Raw genomic sequence first — 20,260 nt, forward strand, 5'->3', positions numbered from 1 at the left:
TAGTTCCTGGCTATGACTAATGATATCGTCATTAATGCAAACTATCACAACAAAAGCTAAACCGTAGATGGAACGTCGATCTTCGATACCAACAAACACTAAATTTAATTTCGGTAAATTCGTTTTGGAATACTTTAGTGGTCCAGACCAGAAGAGGAATGGAGAAAACCCATCAATGCTGCAGAATCATAAATGACCACTAGAGGCCACTATTTTCGATGAAAAATCCTCCTTTAAAAACAGCTTTACACTCTGTGCGTCCGTGCACTTCGTTTCTCCAAACATTCAGCTGAAATACTTTTGTCGTGCCTCTTGGAAAAATAGTGAAGACGTTCTTCGCTAGTTGGGCATTTACTTCTTGCGATCCAGTTCACCCCAGAGCAATTCAAAAGGATTCAGGTGCGGTGACTGGGCAAGCCGTTCCATGATAGAGAACACTGCAGTTCAGACGGAATCGTATGGTGTTGAAGAAGGGAATGGTTGCCATATTAGTTGTGGATTTCTTTCAAGTTCTAGAATAAGTCTCCAAAGTTTCCTGCTCTAAAACAACCCCAAACTATTAAGATTCCACCTCCTGCTTGACTGTAGGGGTGAGGCAGTCTGCTAACATCTCTTCTGTTCTGTTATCAAAGTTCTTAGGTGGGAGACAAAAATGTCAATTTGGACAATTTGTGTTCCATTGGAAACCAAATGAACATGTGTGTCTCAAAGACGATTCCAGAGATTCAAGATTTTCCACGCTTTTTTTTTTTTTTTTTACAGGAAACTATAAGATGTTAGAAACTAAAAGTTAGGTTTTTTTAAACGATTTGAACAAACCGCGACTTCGGAAAGAACTGAAACGAAACTAAAAAAAAAAAAAAAAAAAAAGACATTTTAAAAGCAGTTATAGTTTATAATGGTGTAGGAAACAGGTGGCCATTTTGGATTTGACTGACAGCATTAAAACAGCATGAAGAAAAAAATTACTTTTATCATAAGTTTATTGTTTAAGCAGCATCGTATGAGTAAATATCCTACAGTGAAATACTGTAACGTGATCTTCATTAAGGCTTCGTTCGGCTTGCACAAACACACCGATATCGTGGGTCACGTCGTGATAAACAGCCTATAGGATTATTATCCCTGGTTTTCTGATACATATTCGAAGATTGTAACTGTAAAACTTATGGATATTTCTATCCAGCGACATAAATGCGTTTATACTGTACGATATACGATGTACTGGATCATCTCATGAATGTGTAGTGGTATGCGATTGTAATTTCAACCAAATGAAACATTTCCAAACAAGAGAAAAAAAAAATATATATATATATATATATATTCTAGATTACGAAAAGGCTACAAAATAATGTTAGTGACATGCAAGATTCCTTTGCTTTCCTTCATTATACATGCAGCTGTTTGAGTGTGTGTGTGTGTGTGTGTGTGTGTGTGTGTGGAGTGCAACGTAAACCTAGGTAATGTAATTATAATTCGATTTTAGGTACTAAGCTGTTGCATAGTCAGGAACGTATTAAGGTGATCGAGATGTGTAGTTAGCGGTGAAGTGGTTAAGGCAGGATGGACCGTTTCTTCTGCGTCCCTGGGAACCGTCGGCGATCCGGAATTTTCCGGAGGCTCAGCCACACATGGTCAGGTACAGCCACTGCGAGCGACACAGACATGCGTTAATGTCTCAAAAGCGAGTTGAGTGACGAGACAACGGTGGTATTTACGAATAAAAAGAAAGGATTTCTCTTTGGTAAAAGTTGTACACACGGAACCCACCTCAGGGAGATTGAGCTCTGCGACCCCGGAGCCCTCGTTATCCATCTGCATAAAGACTCCTGTTCGGGAGAGTAAAAAACAAACTCGTTGTTACGGTCAAGATTTGACTCTTTATTCTACGTTTTTTGGAAGGACGTCTCTCGCGTCAGCACAACTAAAACCGCTTTAGAAAATAAAATGAAGTTACTCACTAAACATGGACTCGAGTTTGACCAGGCAGCAGATGAAGTTGTCGAAGTCGATCGTGTCTTGGTCGGCGTAACGCGCCACCAGCACCTGGTTCAGCTTGTTGTTCAGCTTAAAACCTGGAAATGGAGAAGTGGTATTAGATATCTGAGGAACCGAGGAACAACTCAGGAAGTTTGGGCAAAATACTCGGGTACAATTGAAACCCATTGTGCGTGCGACCTTTTATGTCCATCGCCAGTATCCTACAAATGTCTACAATAGCTGTTATCCTCAGTGTGGAATTGGAACTGTGTGCTATTCCGGTTACCGTCCCTCCAGCCAATTAAAATGAGTTATTTAAATTTCAAGTATCAGTAAAACAAAACGCTGCCTGCTTGTTTTCAATCTCACTGCTTTCAGACGTTTTTTTTTGTTTTCTTTTTACAGAACCAAACACACGATCATCATCGCCTCACCCGCAGACTCCATAGCCAATCGCATCTCGTACGAGCTCATGGTTCCCGATTTGTCCAGGTCGAATTCCCGGAAGATTCCCTGCACAGAGAAGAGAAGTTCTGACGCTGCCATCGTATTGTTTTTTTATTCCTCATTCGTTTACATGTACGATACACACAGGAATACATTCTTCTGTATCTAGCTGGGACTCACCAGCCACTTCCTGATCTTATTCCACAGGATCTGGAACTCCACGAGTCCCAGGCGTGCACTTCCGTCTTTCTGAGAAGCAGCTGAGTCAAGGTGTTTATTTTTTTAAACAAAGAATCATGTATCATGTCAGAAACACTTGACGAATTCACTTAAGAATCTTTGATAATAATAAGCGAAAACCGGATACGTCCATGAGGGCCACCATACACCTGCACGATTCCATACTGAACCCGTCCGTCTTTAAATCGCGATCTGGGAAGAGGGGAAAAAAAAATTTGTTACCAGTGATTCACAAACACAGAAAGGCGTGAAAACAGGATTAAACCCAAGCTTACGTTTGGACACTACTCTGTTCAGGATGGTCCTCAGCTCATTCACCGATATCTCCATGTCCTACAGAGAGACGACGTGTCGCATTACCGCGATCGAGCACCACTCGCTTTTTTTTTTTACGCTTTGCAGAATGAACAAAGACGGCAAAAAGGCGATCTTACCTCGCCGGAAAGCTGAGCGAACATGTTCCGGAACGAGGAGTCGATATCGTCCTCGGTGATGTCCTCCTAAAACATGTCAAACAGACATAAACACAAGTCTTTGGCTTTAACAAGGATTTGGTGCGTCTTGTCCTTACCTCTTCACCCAGTGTGAACTCGACCTCATCGTCCATCTCTCTGAAACGGAGAAACGTACAAATTGTTACATTCTGATTTCAATGATCAATTAAATCATTGTTTCTGAGGTAAAACCGAATTCAAATATTCATTGTTTAATGAATCCGTATTGCGAAAATACAAAAGGAACTAATATCTCAAAAGCCGCTCACTCGGTCTCGGATTGTTTCTCTGTGAACACGCGAAGAACGAAGTCGGCCTCTTTTCCCGGTTCGAACGTGGAAGGCACGACGAGGTACTCGCCGGGAGGCAGTCGGAGTCGCGTGCTCACCTCGCGCAGGTTGATGAAGGTCTCCGAACGAGCGCAGGACGAGTTGCGCAGGAAAAACTCCTTCTTCAGGTGAACGCTCTGGCAACCGCGGCTCTGAGAAACGACAAACATTTGTACGCGTGTCCATTAGCGACGTCGTAGCCCCGACCACTTTTTGTTTTGGTATTAGCTAAGAGCAATAATATCATTTGACAACCAGTGCTCTATCCCAAAAAAAAAATTTTGTCCAAAATCGTAAATAATAGCAACCGTATTATTCATATCAAATTGACATAGGATGAAATTAAAAAAAAAGAATAAAACAGACCAAAATAAGAAAAAATTGCAGAATAAAAAATTATGCAGTGGATTTCTTTATAATTTACAAAAAAAAAATAAAAATCTAGATTATATACATATGAAATGGCAATAAAGTGATTAAAGCGCTCGTCAATTCAGTTCTGCCAAACCAAATGCAACTGGAATTCAGTACAGGCAAGGCGATTACCTCTTCTGGGACCTGCGAGAAAGAAAAAACAATCGCTTGTTAGCACGATTTCCTCATTTTTACAAATACTTCCACTTGTTTTCTTTCGACGACTGACCTCGTAGATGGCGAATCCGATTGTCTGCATGTCCTGGCCCTGTTTGCGGTAGCGCCGCCGGTCCTTTTGCATCAGTGCCACTAGGAAACTGCAAGCCACCTCGGGATCGTCAGGGTCATCGTCCTCCTCCAGGAGCGTGATCTTGTACTGTGGGTTTATCCAGAACGTGTCTGATGGACGGACAGGCAGAAATGACAACTTGTACACACAGTCAGTAATATATAATGTTCACCAGATCATCAGTGTGTGTGCTGCGTACTGGGATGATTCCTGCAGCCCCCCGCCGTGCTGCCTCTTCTCCAGGTGCCCTCGAACTTGATAGTGTTCCAGAAGCTCAGGCTGTCGTCGCTCAGCGCGTCCGCCGTCAGGTTGCAGATCTCCAAGCGTGAGAACTGCCGCTTGAATTCCTGAAACGACATCCTGACAGGACAGAAACGGAGATTCCGATTCAATTCTTTGTGTGGCTCACGCAAAAACTAAACGTAAACTGTTGAAACGACGCCCTGTCCCCTCGGGACTCACCAGAACTCGCCGTCCTCTTTTTTGCAGTTCAGCTCCTCTCTATCAGACGGATCAATCTGGTCCCATTCGGATGAACTGCAACGAAAGAAGCACGGCGGTGTCAGCACGTTTCATTTTCACCATATAAAGACTTTGTGTGTTTGTTTCACATCAGAAATCTGCTCATGAAATGTTTTTTATATACCAGAAATAATGTGTTCACTAATACAGAATAGCTACAGTTAGCAATCTCTACATCGCTAGACTGGTTCTGATTGGCTCGACTCACTCGTCGCTCCACGCCCCTGTCCACTCGACCTGCCCCCATGGGTTCCGTATACGGATCAGCCGCTCTCTGTTACCACGGTAATCCACCTACAAACAAACACACACACACATCTTTCTTCTCCTGCTTCTAGATCCTATGACTCCAGAGCTAGCTCAATACCACAGCAACGCATCCTGACCCACCTCTCGGAGTCCCGTCACGGAGTAGGCGTGACCTTTTACCAGCTTCTTGAAGGTCACCGCTTCCATGTCGAAAGCACTAGTGATCTATTAATAACAAGACATTACTTCTTGTTAGGCAAAAAATTTACGAATTCTAATGTATGTGGTGAAATTATTGAAAACCCAGTGGGATATCTAAGGTGAAAGAAAACCACAGGCAGAAAAAAACAAAACATTTCATAATTACTAGAACCTCTGTTATTGCCTTTTGTCCAACATCCCTTGGGTATTAAATAAAAGCTTGTACACACAAAACCGCCCAAAACCATGTTTACCTCTGCCAGGAGGTTAAACCGTGACTCTAGACCAATGTTTTCCCCAAACATACATCCTGTAAATGGAGAAAGTAGAGACACACTCACGTCTATAGAGCAGCCGAGAAGCGACCCTCGCTCCAGGGCCTTGGTGATGATGCGTGGCAGATCTCTGGGCGCAGACTTCAGTTCATACATCTCAGACACGCCGCCTGTGAAATCCTCGAACCCTTCAGTGGTGGAGCCTCCGGACAAAGCCTCGTACGAGCCGTTCAGCCTGAAATGCAAACGGAGTTGAGTAAGTGGCTGGCACATGGGTTTTCTTTACAATTGGGAGTTATGGAGACGCTTACTTAGCATAGGCTTTCTCCAGGAGGGCGCTCCAAAACTCGGAGCCTTCCGCCGAGTGCACGAACAAGAGCTCGCCATCTTTGACGGGCAGCCGGTCGTCGATGACGACGTCCACCCAGTCGCCGAACTGCCAGAACTGTGTGTCACAGGCAGAAAATGTTGTAGCACTAATAATAATAAAAAATTATAACTCCTGACTCAGCACAATTCTTCTCAATTCAAATTTGAGAATTGTGATGATATATGAGAACCCCTCCTGTGTTACATCAACATTAATGTAACATAAGTGGTTTATTCGACATGTTTATTACAGTCATTCATGATTTTTTTGTGGCTTGAACATTTTCTTGGCAGATTGTTGAGTGTTATTTTCCACTTGGCCAATAAACAGACTGTCAAAACAAGACCCACACCTTTTTTTCTGGCGGATGGCTGTGTAATTTACAAGAGTAATATACGGTTATTTGGACATAGCATGAATGCAACCGCTTTGATCTCATCTCTAATATTTTGGAAACGCCTCGCACTAGTCTTGGCCACCCTCAACCAGTGAGCCTCCAACAACCACCATGCAAAATATTGTGCCAAACTTTTCTGCTTTTTAGTGTGTATTTTAGAAATTCCGGTATCAACCGTGACTCTGAGGTAAATGTAAAGGTTTTTCATGATCTAAATAACAAACAAGACTTGTTTTACTGAATGTACCTGAAAGTGGAAAATCCCAACGTAGTCATCCGTGAAGTTCTGGCCATGAGGAACCACCCTGAGTAAGAGCTTATCGTTGAGCGTGAGCGACGCAATCGCAGCCAAAAGCCAGCAGTCGCCTGAGGAAATGAAGTGAAAAGACAATTTGGTCATCAAAATCAATCAATCGAACCGAATTCCACAATTTCTACCGTCATTTTCTTAGAGGGGGGGGGGGGAGGCATGGGAAAAAACTGCATCAAAAACTCCTTCAACAAGCAGAAAACAGAAGAAAACTAGCAAGGCTTTTACTTTATTTACATGTAACCTTTGAACCAACCAGATTCAGGCTGTTAACCCCAAAACTGTATTGGCACTCATATGGCACGGCATCTTTTGTACACGTTTCTGGCCGCAACCGTCAGAATGTTGACGCTTGTATCCTGGCTGGCTCACCGTATTTACACGTGTACGCACTTTCAAGAGAGAAAAAAACTAACTGAATGTCTATTTCGTTAAATGATTTTAGTCAGTATGTGTTCCTTTGTGGTGTCCTTCATTCAAAAATTTTTCTAGACTCTCCAGAACAGCGTGCAAAGCTGAGAGATGGCTTGGGTTACATGCATTTGTAGTGTTCCATACACTAGAGGGCAGCAATGGAACGCCTACAAGGCGTTCAAAGGATGGCCACCAGTGTGGTTTTATTTTCTCAAAACATTCCTGCCTTCTCGGATTGCTCCAGCCTTAAAAATACTGGCTAGCATTTTCAACTTACGTGGATGAATAACCAACAAGGAATTTCTGTGGGAATAACAATGGGGTAAAATGAAGCACTCTATAAAAAATGTCTGCATAGGGGAGCTGGAGTTAACTTTTAGTTTCAATGGTCTTTAAGATATTTGTTTTACTTGGAGCCACCGGGATTTGACTAAAGTTCAGCAAGGTCCAACTGTGTAAAAAAAAAAAAAAACATTTTGACTAGCGTCCATGAATAAAAACACTGACTGGCTGCAGTACAGGATCTGCAACAGAAGCTGTTCTTGTTCATGCTTTATTTTGTTTGTTTTTTAAATACACACAAGCGATCTCTTCTGCTACAGTATTTTTCCATGCGCCCGGTCTGAGCGCATACATTTCTTTGCCGGACTGTGATGCGCCAGTTGGCGACCCCCTCCCCCATTTCCCTGCTGGGACACGCGAAGGAAAGTATGAGAATGCATGGGTGCTGTAAACTTGGCAGGCGCATCAAAGTGTTTACTAAATGTATGATCGCATTTACCCGAGAGTTTAGATCGGATCGTTACTTCCCACTTATGCGATGGCTCCTGTCTGCTGGAAAGTTCCTCGGAATCGTTTGGATCGTTCACTAGATACAGAACGTTTCCAGTGAATGGCTGGTCTTTTCTGTTGTTTACAGTCAAATCCCCTAGTTCCAGTGACTGACCATCAGGAGTGGGTACAGGTTCTCCTGAAATCCTATGATGCTTATCTTTTAAAGAGATTTTATCTGCATGTACTTTGCTGTACATTGAATACGGTAGTACAGGAAATAAAATCAAGGAGGCGTGTCAAATAAATGTTAAGCTGGCCTGGGACATGGAGAACAGATTCTAATTCAGAAACAACTGAAATGAAAATAATAAAAAATAATAATAATAATAATAATAATAATTAAACAATTTGAGAAAATCGGGGTAACGCAATGACATTAGCGAGAACAGGTCGTCCCATGAAAAATTTACTTAATCAAAGAGGCTGCAAAGAGGCTTTTGGCAATACTGGAGGAGCTGTGAGGAACATCTGACAAGCGTTGGTGCGTAGGACAACAATCACACGTCTTCGTCACATGTCTGGGCTACAGGGCATGGTGACTTGATGGAAGCCTTTTCTCAAAAAAAAAAAAAAAACCCAAGCTAACTTATCATTCAAGGACCAACCATACAGATATGAGAAACATGGTGGTGGTAGCATCATGCTTTGAATGGAAGTTTTTATATATATATATATATATATATATATATATATATATATATATATATATATATATATATATATATATATATATATATATATATGTTGTATGTCACTGGAGCTACTGGTGACAGAAATCTGTTGCTGAACAGCCTGCAGTAACTCCGAGCACCAGTAGGGAGAGCAAATGAGAGGGAGAATAAAATCGAGAGAGAGAGAGAGAGAGAGAGAGAGAGAGAGAGAGAGAGAGAGAGAGAGAGAGAGAGAGAGAGAGAGAGAGAGGACAATGCCTAGCACTGGCAATGAGTCCTAACCCATTTTCCGTACTGCCATCCTGTTTGCTCCCATCAAACACACACATACACACACACACACACACACACACACACACACACACACACACACACACACACACACACACACACACACTAATAAAACACATTCACATTCATGAAACACAAACTCCCACGAAATACAAACACGTGAAAGACACACACAGGAATGAAACCCGTACTCTTACACACACAGTAATGAAACACACACTCGCACAAACATTCATGCAACACATATAAAAAATAAACACAAATTTATGACAGCTTAACAAAATCATTCTCCGCCCTGTCCAAGCTCTCTGAAAACACACACACACACACACACACACACACACACACACACACACACACACACACACACACACACACACAAAATGGCACGCAGCCAAACCTCCAAGCGCTCTTTTCTGCAACAACTCTGTCTGTGACTCATCGCTCAGGCAGCGAGCTCAGCACACCACACGCCCAGGAAACACACACTCGTACTCTCTTACACTCTCACACACATACACACACCAAACACACTCGGAGAGTTTACACTTTTCTTTTTTTTAACAACAGTCTGAAGGGCAAAATCTTTTTTTCTGACCATCATAAAGCCCCTCTGGTCGCCTTTTACACACAGTTCACACAACTGGCACGCCACACAGAGGCTTTTCCTGAGTTCCATGACCGTTGGCACACCACCCACATTCAATTTTGCCCTATGATATTCAGCCAAACCCTAAATTACGCAAGGGCGAAGCTGAGATTGCCCGGGAGGATCCCTTCATGCCGTTAACAAGGACAACGCACCAAGCTCCGCGAGCTCCAAATTTCTCGCTAGTTACACCAACATATTCACATATTTCGGGAAAGGATCGATCGCTCAGTAATAAGGATAAGCGGAAACTTGTGAGCCAATAAAGCAGTAGGCAGGACTAGGACTAGTCTCCTACAGGAGTCTCCTCGAACTCCCGTCCGGTTGTGTGTTTTGAGGAGACGGATGGTTCGTGTCACAACAGGTCGAGTAAAAGACGAAGAAAAGGAAATATGAAAAGACGTGGAAAATCACAGAGGAAAACCCGTGAAGCAGGATAATTACGCCAAGGCCTTGTGTATATGTCATCCTTCCGAAAAGGGCTTTATGTTTTATTACAGAAGAATTCAGATCACCTATTACATTCAGACTCACTGCACTGTCGTCTTGCTGCTGGTTCGTTTATCACACAAATAAAACAATTATAGCTACCTCGCCTAGCTACAACTGACACTGGAGACTCCATACTACTATTCATTCCAAATAATAAAAAAATTATAATAATTATTATTATTATATTACAACCACTGCTTTTAATATTACTACTACTACTACTAATAATAATAATAATAATGATAATATTACTACTACTAATAATAATGATAATATTAATACTTATAATGATAATATTACTAGTACTACTACTAATAATAATAATGCAACCACTAGTAGTACTACTACCACCACCACTACTACTAATACTAATAATACTAAAACCACTAGTACTACCACTACTATTACCAATAATACTACTACCACTACTACTAATACCAAATATGCAACTACTACTACTACCACTATTAATACTAATAATATGAGTACTATAACAAATACTACTACTACCACTAATACTAAATATTCAACTACTAGTATAACTGCTAATACTAATACTACTACTAATACTACTTCTACTTCTAGTAATAATATGAACACATCTACTAGCACTACTACTAATATAAACACTACTAGTTCTACTATTGCGCTACTGCTTCTGACTGTTGTCGTGCTGGTTTCTCACGATCACACAAATAAAAATACAAAACAAAAAGCTGAACTACTAACAGTGACAGGGTTTTTTATTTTAGAATAAAGTGCTGTTTTTTTTCCTCTCTTCCTGTCAGGACCGGGTCCACCCGAGATAGAATGTTTTTACCTTGTTCTTGGTCAGCAAACATCCGGCACGTACTAAATATAAATGTGGGACTATCAGTACACGGACTGTCCGGGGTGTGTTTCATAGGAATTTTTTCATACACTCAGTGCCAAAAAAGAAAACCCTAATTAACCTCTGCTGTGGATTTGATTCTAAAGGACCTTTGAGGACAGACGGCAAAATCCTGCCTTGAAGGATTAACCGTGTCGCCCAGAGCATGACAGACAGACAGACAGACAGAAAGACAGACAGACAGACAGACAGAGAGATTCTTTTTTTTTTTTTTTTACAGTTTTCAATACATTTTCATTATATATCTCTAAATAAAAAATAAAAAGCTCACCCAGAGCTCCTTGGCAGATATCAGTCCTGGTGGCTCCACCCACAATAAACTGAGGATCAGTATTCAGCTCCTGAAACGAAACCAGAAACAAAACATATTTTGTTTTGTAAAGTTATATTTTACAAACATTCACTCGCTAACTTTTGACACTCCAACCCATGTGAAGGACATCTTCATGGAGCTGGGCTTTGTGCACAGGGGTTTTGTCATGCTGGTTCTAGCGAAGGGAAAATTCCATTCTAGAACCCCCCCCCAACGTCCTATACAATTGTGTGCCTCCAAATTTGTGCAAACAGTTTGGGAAAGAACCAAATATATATGGCTGGAAAAGCCGTGTGTCCCAATACTTTTGACAGACGGTGTATCGTTTTAGGAGCGATCAGTCAATATTACAGTGGCAGATTAACATTTTAGCGAAAGCTACTAGTCACTGGAATCCTCTACCAGAAGACATGAGGATGTGTTCATTTATTGACAAGTTTAAATTCAAACTAAAAATCGGATTTAAAATCAACTCAACGCTAATACGGTTGTGGCCGATTTTTTTATTATTATTATTTATTTATTTATTTATTGGCTCTGATAGGATGTGTATAAGTATTATTGTTAAGTATTATTTTATTGTATATGTTTGTGGGTTTCTATGTTTATTATTATCTGTCAAGGGATCGCAGATGAAAACTAGTCATTGGCTAAATTCGGTACAATGCAAATTTTATAAAAGAAATTAAAAAAAGAAAAAAAAAGAAAAGACTAAATGACAAACATTTGTAGTTGACTTAAGATGACATGATGTTTTGATAAAAGACGAGACGAGTATATAAACTAAAAGCGAAAGTACAGGAGGTGATTCCACCAAAAAGCGAATTACATCATTAAAAAAAAAAAAATCTATATAGTTACATTGTTGTTACAAGTTAGTTAAAGATACAGCACCTATATCTTTCGTTTCTATGCAATATAGAATTTACCGGTATGAAGGTTTAGTTTGACCAAAGAAATATATAAATGATATTTGACTTTATTTTCATTGAAAAACAACTTCACACGCTCTCGCCATCCGGGCAGTTCGTTTCTCCGAACATTCGTCTGAAATACTTTGCTCTTGTCTGAGTTGTTCTACGCTAGCTGGAGATTTCTTTCTTGCGATCCAGTTCATCCCACGTTTGACGGCGTGGGTGAAGCAGACTGATAGCATCTTCTCAAATGTTCTCCATCTTACACAAGTTCTTCTGTGCATTCTGTGCATCTCGCATTCGGACACGATTTTCTTCCAATTCGCTTGTGTTCCATAGAAGAAAAAAAAAAGGAACGTGTCAACCTGTTGCAATACAATAGTCTGGATGGTATTAAAAGTGCTGATTTACAATGTTTTTTCACAAAGAGCAAAACAAAATCATACTAGCTTAAAAAAAAAAACACCCCACCTAATATAACTAACACATCATTTATTCATGTAGCTGAGCTTTTAAGTGCAGCCTGAAGCTTCACCTATTACACATGCAGACATAATGTGTGTCTCTAAGCAAAGGCTTAACACACACACACACACACACACACACACACAACCTCAATTTTCATATGCTGTTCCGTATTTGAATACAATGTGTGTGTGTGTGTGTGTGTGTGTGTGCACCACTCAAGGGCAGAGGAACCTCTGAGTGTTCCATAACAGCTCATTTTCCCTTGCCTATTTCCCCTTATGAGTCACAAATGTGGGGGAAAATAAAACAAAAAGAAAAGATTGGAAAAGCGAGCGTGGCCTATACCCACAACACAATCCAAAACACAAAGCGAAAATCAAGAGTATGTAGCTGTCTGTCTGTAATTTTGTTTAATAAGTAGAGAGTTAAAACAGATGTTCAGGAGGAATGCAAGTGTGTGTGTGGGGGGGGGGGGGGGGGGGGGTTTAAAAAAATTTTTGGTCTGGTTACTGGTTTGTTTGAAAAAACAAAAGTCAAAAGGTAATATTAGTGGACGGCCATAGAGCTATTGGTTTTAAAAGAGAGGTGTTGGAGGATCTCAGGGTTTTCCAAGATCCTCCAACACTGCTCGACTGGTACCACCTTCTCTCAGAATGAAAGGTAAGTCTACTTCAAGGCTCAATCTGTTCTGGCACCGAGGTGGTGAAATAAACTTCCCCTAGATGTCCGAACAGCGGAGTCCAAGCGACGGTTTAAGACCTTCCTCTTCCTGAAACACTTGAACACTTTCCAAGTTTGCTTTGTTTAAAAACAAACAAAAAAAAACCTCTCAGAGATTATGGGACGTCTGGGAGACACACCAATCAAAAGTATTTCTAAAACCTGCCACACCTGAGACTCCTAAATGTTACTACAATATAAAAAACAACAACAACCAGACATCGTGTGTTGACTGAACCGTTGTTGGGGGAGCTGCTCATCATCATGTTGACCACAAGAGAAAAACCCTACAGTGGGACTTTTGCACTCTGTGTGCTCGAGTAAAGCCTGAGAGGAACTGGTTTAAGCCAAGTGATGTATGCACACTAGATACCGTTTTGCTTCGAGGACATATTTATAGAAAACTATTTAACAACTATGGCAAATGTTGATCATATCCAACTAGAACTTTAAATTCTTGAAACTATTCACAGAACCCAGAGCTGTTCGAGTGCCTTAAACCAAACTGAAAAACATTGTGTTGCTTTATAACAGCATAACAAATGCATAGTCTCCCCGAGTGCTATATATATATATATATATATATATATATATAAAACCTCAGGCCACTACACAACCACAACCCGTTCTAATATGTATACATTTTCCCCCATTAATTTAACCCACAGTGGTGGGGACAATTCTTACATATCTCATTCGAAGTGTCCCAATTATCATTGCACTTGTTGTCATGATCCAATTTCAAGCTCATATTGGACAGCTGTCAGATTTGGCCGGAATGTCAAGAACAGTCTTGGACTAAATGGAATTGTGTCAGCGACTGCAAGTTTCTCCAGGCCCTGTGACTCCAAAACAAACCCGCAATCATCATCCTACCACCCCCACGCTTTACGAAAAGGACGAGGCTTTTGCGGTGTTTAGGTTTCGCCGAACAATGCGCGATGCCCAAACATCTCCAAGGAGTTTTCGTTCTGAAAAAAGGTTTCTTCTTTTGCAAGTCATCCAGTCACAGGCCTGCAGGTCACGTGATGTAGTATTTTTGTTATATATATATATATATATATATATATATATATATATATATCTAATGTTTTGACTATTTGCTGGGAGGGTCAGCGTTCTCTGTTGAGAAGATTGGCAACTGTCTGGACAGATCTCAACAACCCTTTTTACTGTAGAATGGCGAATTTCTGATCATTTGGAGATGGCCTTATAACCCCTCTCAGAATGATGAACAGCAGCAATTGCTTTTATGAGGTCATGTCTAATGTTTGTTCTTCTTAAAAAGATGGAGACACATACCTGAGTGCTCCAGGACACCGAACAACCAAACTGTCAGGTTTTACATTTTGTGACTACAAAATACGTGTTGTGGTGTTAGTTTGTTTATAGTCACACTACTGGTATTTAGGCCCTGCTAAGTTAAAACTCTGAACAGAAGAATGGTGTATTTCCTTTTTCCGCATGACTCTCCTTTTGTACTTATGTTACAACAGTTATAAACAGTAATTCCTTCTTTAGAATTTCAATTGATAGGTATATGAGAAGAGGGGGGCGTGTCTTTGAGCCTATACATGAACATGCCTAGTTTTCCTGTTTCCTCATCGATGATGATGATTATCCAGATTTTTTTGAGCTAGCTAGATACATAGTAGATAACGTGACTCACTGTGGGCCGCTTCCACTCGACTCCACGTGTTTTAGACGAGTGAGGCGCAAGTTCCTTGAATCCCAACGATGGTGGACGTGCCGGAAAGCATGGATCCTCGAAGAGAATGCCGTTTTCCAAGCACTCCTGCTTCAGTGCCTCGTAGTCCTGGTTGAGGAAGGGCAGTGCCCGATCGTTGCTGCCTGCGCCCTCCGCACGCAGGCGATCGTAATGAATTCTCGCCGACATCCCTCCAAACACGTACATGCTACGAGGGGGACACAAGAGACACGTCTGAGTGTGTGTGTGTGTGTGTGTGTGTGTGTGTGTGTGTGTGTGTGTGTAAGAATTGACAGTAAGTGTGTATGTCAAAAGGCAGTCAGTGCATAAAGGCCTGTTAACACCGAATCAATAAAGACAAACAACTCCTTTTCTAAACTATTGGAACACGCCATAAACAACCCCCCCCCCCCCCCCCCCCTCAAAAAAAATTTTGAAAAAAAAATATATTTAAAATATATATATATTAAAATAAAGTTCTATTTTGAGCATAAACGTATTGCGATGGTGTATAATTATGTTTGTACACTTTTTACATAGTTATATTAGATCATTGTATTTTTTCCCTTTAAAAACAAGTAATCGGCTCGTAATTAATACACAGCTCATTTGGAAACTTGACAAACCAAAGACCAACCTAACGGTGCAATTCTTAAACTCGCCTCCAAAGTTTTCTACTTTCTGGTCGAATTTTATGTATATTTTTCCCACTATATATAAAAATAAGCATCTTAAAAACATTGTCACAACTGAAAACCCCTGTAAAGTTTTCAGTAATTGAATTATCCGAGCAGCCAATCGCATGTTTATCGTTTCCTGCGGTTGTCGGTGTGAACTCGACGCTTAGGTGTGTTGTGTCTTTCGGCGATGCTTTTCTGCTCGCCTGCGGTTGTAAAGAGTGCTTATTTGGATTACCACAACCTTCCAATCTTATCAGCAAATCCTGCTCGTGGTTTATGTTTTTTGCACCACTTTGTGTGGTAGATGCCTGACCAGCAATATGATTGGCTGATTGGGTTATTATAGAATAAGCAGAGGAACATGAGGGAATGTGAACTTATTTTTCCAGAAAGGGTGCCAATAGTTTTCTACACTGACTGTATGCTTATACAGGACAGCTGTAGCTGTTGTTGAAGCGATGTGAATACACCCACGGTTTGTTTTGGAACCACGTCGAAACCCCTCCTTGCACAGACATGAGGAACTTCCCATGAGATTTTGTAATTTATTTTTTGATTCCAAACCCTTAATGGCCATAACAAAATCACTTGTATATGATAAGTCTGAATGATTATGAGCTGTGCTGCTTTCGGTGTGAACAGGCCTGAGGCTGAGTGTGTATGAGAGAGAGAGAGAGAGAGAGAGAGAGAGAGAGAGAGAGAGAGAGAGAGAGAGAGAGAGAGAGAGAGAGAGAGAGAGAGAGAGAGAGAGAGAGAGAGAGAGAGAGAGAGAGAGAGAGAGAGAGAGAGAGAGAACAATATAATGTAACTGTAAGACACAGAAAGTAAAAGTGAGATAGAAAAAACAGATTCGGTGGGACTGTGAGAGCATGTGTGTGTGTGTGTGTGTGTGTGTGTGTGTGTGTGTGTGTGTGTGTGTGTGTGTGTGTGTGTGTGTTAGTCAGAGAGACATACACAAAGATGTGCACAGGAAAAGTATGCAGTGTTAAAAAAAAAATCAGAGTGCATTTGTAGAAAAATCAGACTGGGTGGCTCAGACAGACAGCTTTGAACAATGTGTGTGTGTGTGTGTGTGTGTGTGTGTGTGTGTGTGTGTGTGTGTGTGTGTGTGTGTGTGTGTGTGTGTGTGGACTGCTATTACAGGCATTCAGCACATACACAACTATAATCATGCAAGCACAGCGTTTACATTCCTACACACATATACACACTCCTTCTCTCTCTCTCTCTCTCTCTCTCTCTCTCTCTCTCTCTCTTTCTCTCTTTCTCTCTCTCTCTCTCTAAAATGGCAGATGACAGAAAGCTTTTAACACACGGCGCTCGATAAAACAAAGCAGTAGAAGTGGACTGTGCACTTAAAGGACAGAAAAGCCAGCAAGATATTGCGATCCTTGAGTACACAACATCAACCACCACCACCTCACAGCATGAGGATAACTGCCTTGCATTATGCCGATTATTTCGCATATTATTTAAAAAATTACCTATTTAAAAAAAAAACGCCCAAATGTGCAAACCTACTGGGATAATAAAATGAAAGATTAATCGATTTCCAATCAAATTCCAAGAGCACATATTGTAATTCCATTTCACAGGCAGTAGAGGGAGCTCAAAGAAGCGATTTCTTTTAGCGATTTTTCTGTTTAGCTTACGCTCTAAAATTTTGCGCAGAATCGAAGGATACTCCGCGATGGTGTTTGAAAGATTTACACTCATTCCACTTCCAGTTTGCTAGAATAGCCACCCAAGAATTCCATTAAAGGGTAGCTGAGGCTATTAAAAAAACTTTGTTGCTGAAGTCTATTATTTTATCAACTTTTCAACAAGTGTTTTTTGTTTGGAAACGATTAAGACTGGAGTCTCTTCACACCAAAAAAAATTTATAATTTTATATTGTTCAATCCAAAGACTTGTACCTGCCAAGCTTGCTTTGAAAAGAGACGTAATATTCGGAAAAGATATATATACACGTGTACCTGCAGTTCCTCGTCGCTGCGGCAGGCTTAGAAGAAACAGAAGTTGAATTCATCACAGAGCGAAATTAAACAAAATAAAATCGAATAAAAAACCAAAAAAAACACCACACAAAACATGAATAACCATAAAGAAATGGAAGAAGAATCATTTCAGTGAAGCAGCTGAAACATATAAATGAATGATGTACATGATTCAGATTGTGACTTATAAGTACTTAGCGTTGTGTGTGTTTTGAGGCACTCAGAGAAACCTCATACATGACATATCTATTGTTATAATGTTATATAATGACACATGACCATTTTGCATTGTATTTTGCAAATCAGAGTCTCAAAAGTGTCTCAATTCACACGTTCTAGGTGGAATATTTCTAGAACTTTCTTTCAATTGCCTAAATATTGTATCGTAATTAAACAAAAAAATAATAATCTTTTGAGAAATTTGAGAATAATTGTATTTATTCATTGTTTTCTCCACATAGAGAAACATTTCCACTCACACCAACCACAACATGTCTGAAATCTGAGCCTTTGTACAGATGCTTATGTTGCTAACCATTAGTAATGGAAATTCCTCAAAAAAAAGACTTTTTCCCCACAAAAAACACATTCGGTTCGTCGGTAAAATCACAGATTTTTTATATATCACCACACAGTGTGTCTGTAGCCACAAAAATAAAATTTTTCCTCACAGAAATATGTACTGTTGTGAATGGCGGCCATCTTGGATAACAGGAATTGTGCCTCTTTTCTTTTAGAAACATTTGTATGTCATAGTTTCATTGGATTTTTTTGTTTTTTTACAGAATATATGTCACCTGAGGAACACTTTTAAGGTATTTATCCCACTATTTGAATTTTGTGGACTATTTTTAAAAACATAAGCAGACTGCAATATACCACAAAGCACTTCGGCCCTGATCGATTCGTCTCTGATTAAATCAGTGAATCAGCAACTTCCAGTGTACACACACACACACACACACACACACAAACTTTAGTGATAAGAGTTGCCTTCCTAGCGAATTTCTCCCCTCCCAGATATCTTCCAACCTACAGAAGATTTATTGCAGCTGATAAATCCTGGACAACACACAACCCGTTACAAAGGAATTCAACTTTTTCTTTAGTAATGATGCTTTTTTGGGGGGAATAATTAATAGTCCTCAGCTTCCAATAAACTGCAGTGTTAAACATGAATTAAAGAGGTTTGATCGAGTTCTGTGGAAGTGTCCAAACAGCTCCCCAGGTATCAAACGTGGGAACCTGTTCAATTTAGGTTTATCGCCATTCGTGGAAACTTTGCTTATCGCTTAAAGTAACAAAGCCTGCTGTAATCCCTAGTTAGAGATTAAAACCATCCACCAACAGACTGTTATTGTAGTTTTTTTAATTTGCGTTCTAGTGGCGCTTAGAGACGGGTTCGTTCTCGTTATCGCTTACGTTACATCCACGTGAACAGGCAGGTCCCATACCTGCTTCCCTATTTACATTATAGGGGGAAAACAAAAACACTTGCACTGGAGACTCCTTCCATTAACGTGAAACGGCGGACCGCTTCAGTCTCCTTGCATTTATCAAAAACAAGTTTGGTTTATGATGTTATTATACACGCGTTATAGACTCGCTCCTAAACCTACAGATTCCAATATTCATTTAATTCATATCAGTCAATCCTCTCAACCGGATCTACTTGTAGAGTCGATGAATAGACCCACACTTTCTGACCGAGATTCAACAAGGCCGCAGGGGGGGGTTTACTCGACATTGATATTATTGATATTGATATTATGATATTATTATTATTACTATTATTATACATTATGTTTGTTGCCAAAAAAACAAATAAGTGTTGTTTTTGTTTGAACTGCCGTGCGCACTGTTTTAGGTCGCGTCTTGCCGTTATTCGACTCGGCTTTTATATGCGATGCAAATGCACGTATCCCTCCGCTGACATTCGCGTGCAGCTCTATTTAGCGATTACACATCCGGGGATTTAAACCAGGCATATTTGGTCAAAATATTCGGCAGCATTGAATCATCCGGGTCCGAAACTAAATATTATAAGATCTGGGGGGAAATATAATAACTTATATACGTGGCAAAAAATATATATATAAAAAGAAATGTTATACACAACGTACAGACATATAAAAAAATACCTATTATTCAGCTATTACAATGTTTAAAAAAAAAAAAACATCCGGTGCAGCCCCATGGTCATCACAAAGTTAATAATGATAATAAAAACAGAAACCGGAAGCATGAAAACTTACCACTATTGGGTGCTCGGATTTGCCTGTGGCGACCAGCAGCCAGCTGGTTACACGAATTTAAGTTAAAAGGGGTTCGATGAAGTCATTTCTCTCTCACACACACCCACAAACACACACTCACACTCGCACACACACACAAAGCAGAATCAGTGTACTGCACTGCGCAGCCCCACCCTTTGGGGGCGTGGCCTCACAGTGACTAATATAAAAAAAAATCCGGTCCCAAACCGATTCTGTTCCCTATTTAGTGCACCAAAGGGAGGCAGACGTGGACAAGTGTGTGTGTGTGTGTGTGTGTGTGTGTGTGTGTGTGTGTGTGTGTGTGTGTGTGTGTGTGTGTGTGTGTGTGTGTGTGTGTGTGAGAGAGAGGGAGAGAGAGAAAAATCTAGGTACTATGTGTGTGTATGTATATTGTGTGTGTGTGTGTGTGTGTGTGTGTGTG

At 40.5% G+C, this 20,260-nt stretch overlaps 1 protein-coding gene across 2 annotated transcripts; it reads right to left on the minus strand.

Annotated features, from left to right (window-relative positions):
* Positions 1-967: 967 nt before the first annotated feature.
* capn1b (calpain 1, (mu/I) large subunit b) lies at positions 968-19,978 on the minus strand. 2 transcript variants are annotated; one of them, XM_083551177.1, is made up of 22 exons: positions 19,819-19,978; positions 14,848-15,094; positions 11,035-11,104; positions 6,458-6,576; positions 5,755-5,888; positions 5,510-5,678; positions 5,109-5,192; positions 4,927-5,012; positions 4,659-4,733; positions 4,396-4,556; positions 4,137-4,306; positions 4,040-4,051; positions 3,434-3,645; positions 3,242-3,281; positions 3,105-3,170; positions 2,946-3,003; positions 2,798-2,862; positions 2,611-2,679; positions 2,418-2,496; positions 1,965-2,078; positions 1,774-1,832; positions 968-1,651 (listed from the first exon to the last, which is right to left on the minus strand). In XM_083551177.1, the coding sequence occupies exons 2-22, from the start codon at positions 15,091-15,093 to the stop codon at positions 1,625-1,627; spliced, it is 2,115 nt and encodes a 704-aa protein (XP_083407303.1). In that variant the 5' UTR covers position 15,094; positions 19,819-19,978; the 3' UTR covers positions 968-1,624. The 2 variants fall into 2 exon arrangements, with proteins under 2 accessions (XP_083407303.1, XP_083407302.1); XM_083551176.1 differs by lacking the exon at positions 19,819-19,978 and adding an exon at positions 17,543-17,610.
* Positions 19,979-20,260: the final 282 nt, after the last annotated feature.

Source organism: Silurus aristotelis, assembly GCF_946808225.1.
Source record: "Silurus aristotelis genome assembly, chromosome: 9".
In the NCBI taxonomy this organism is placed as follows: Eukaryota; Metazoa; Chordata; class Actinopteri; order Siluriformes; family Siluridae; genus Silurus; species Silurus aristotelis.

Coding starts and splice junctions, on each gene's coding strand:
- capn1b (XM_083551176.1), bottom strand. CDS start 17,595: ATGAATTCAACTTCTGTTTCTTCTAAGCCTGCCGCAGCGACGAGGAAC. Junction 3,004..3,104: donor TCGCTCAGCTTTCCGGCGAG/GTAAGATCGCCT, acceptor GTCTCTCTGTAG/GACATGGAGATATCGGTGAA. Junction 2,680..2,797: donor GTATGGTGGCCCTCATGGAC/GTATCCGGTTTT, acceptor GCTGCTTCTCAG/AAAGACGGAAGTGCACGCCT.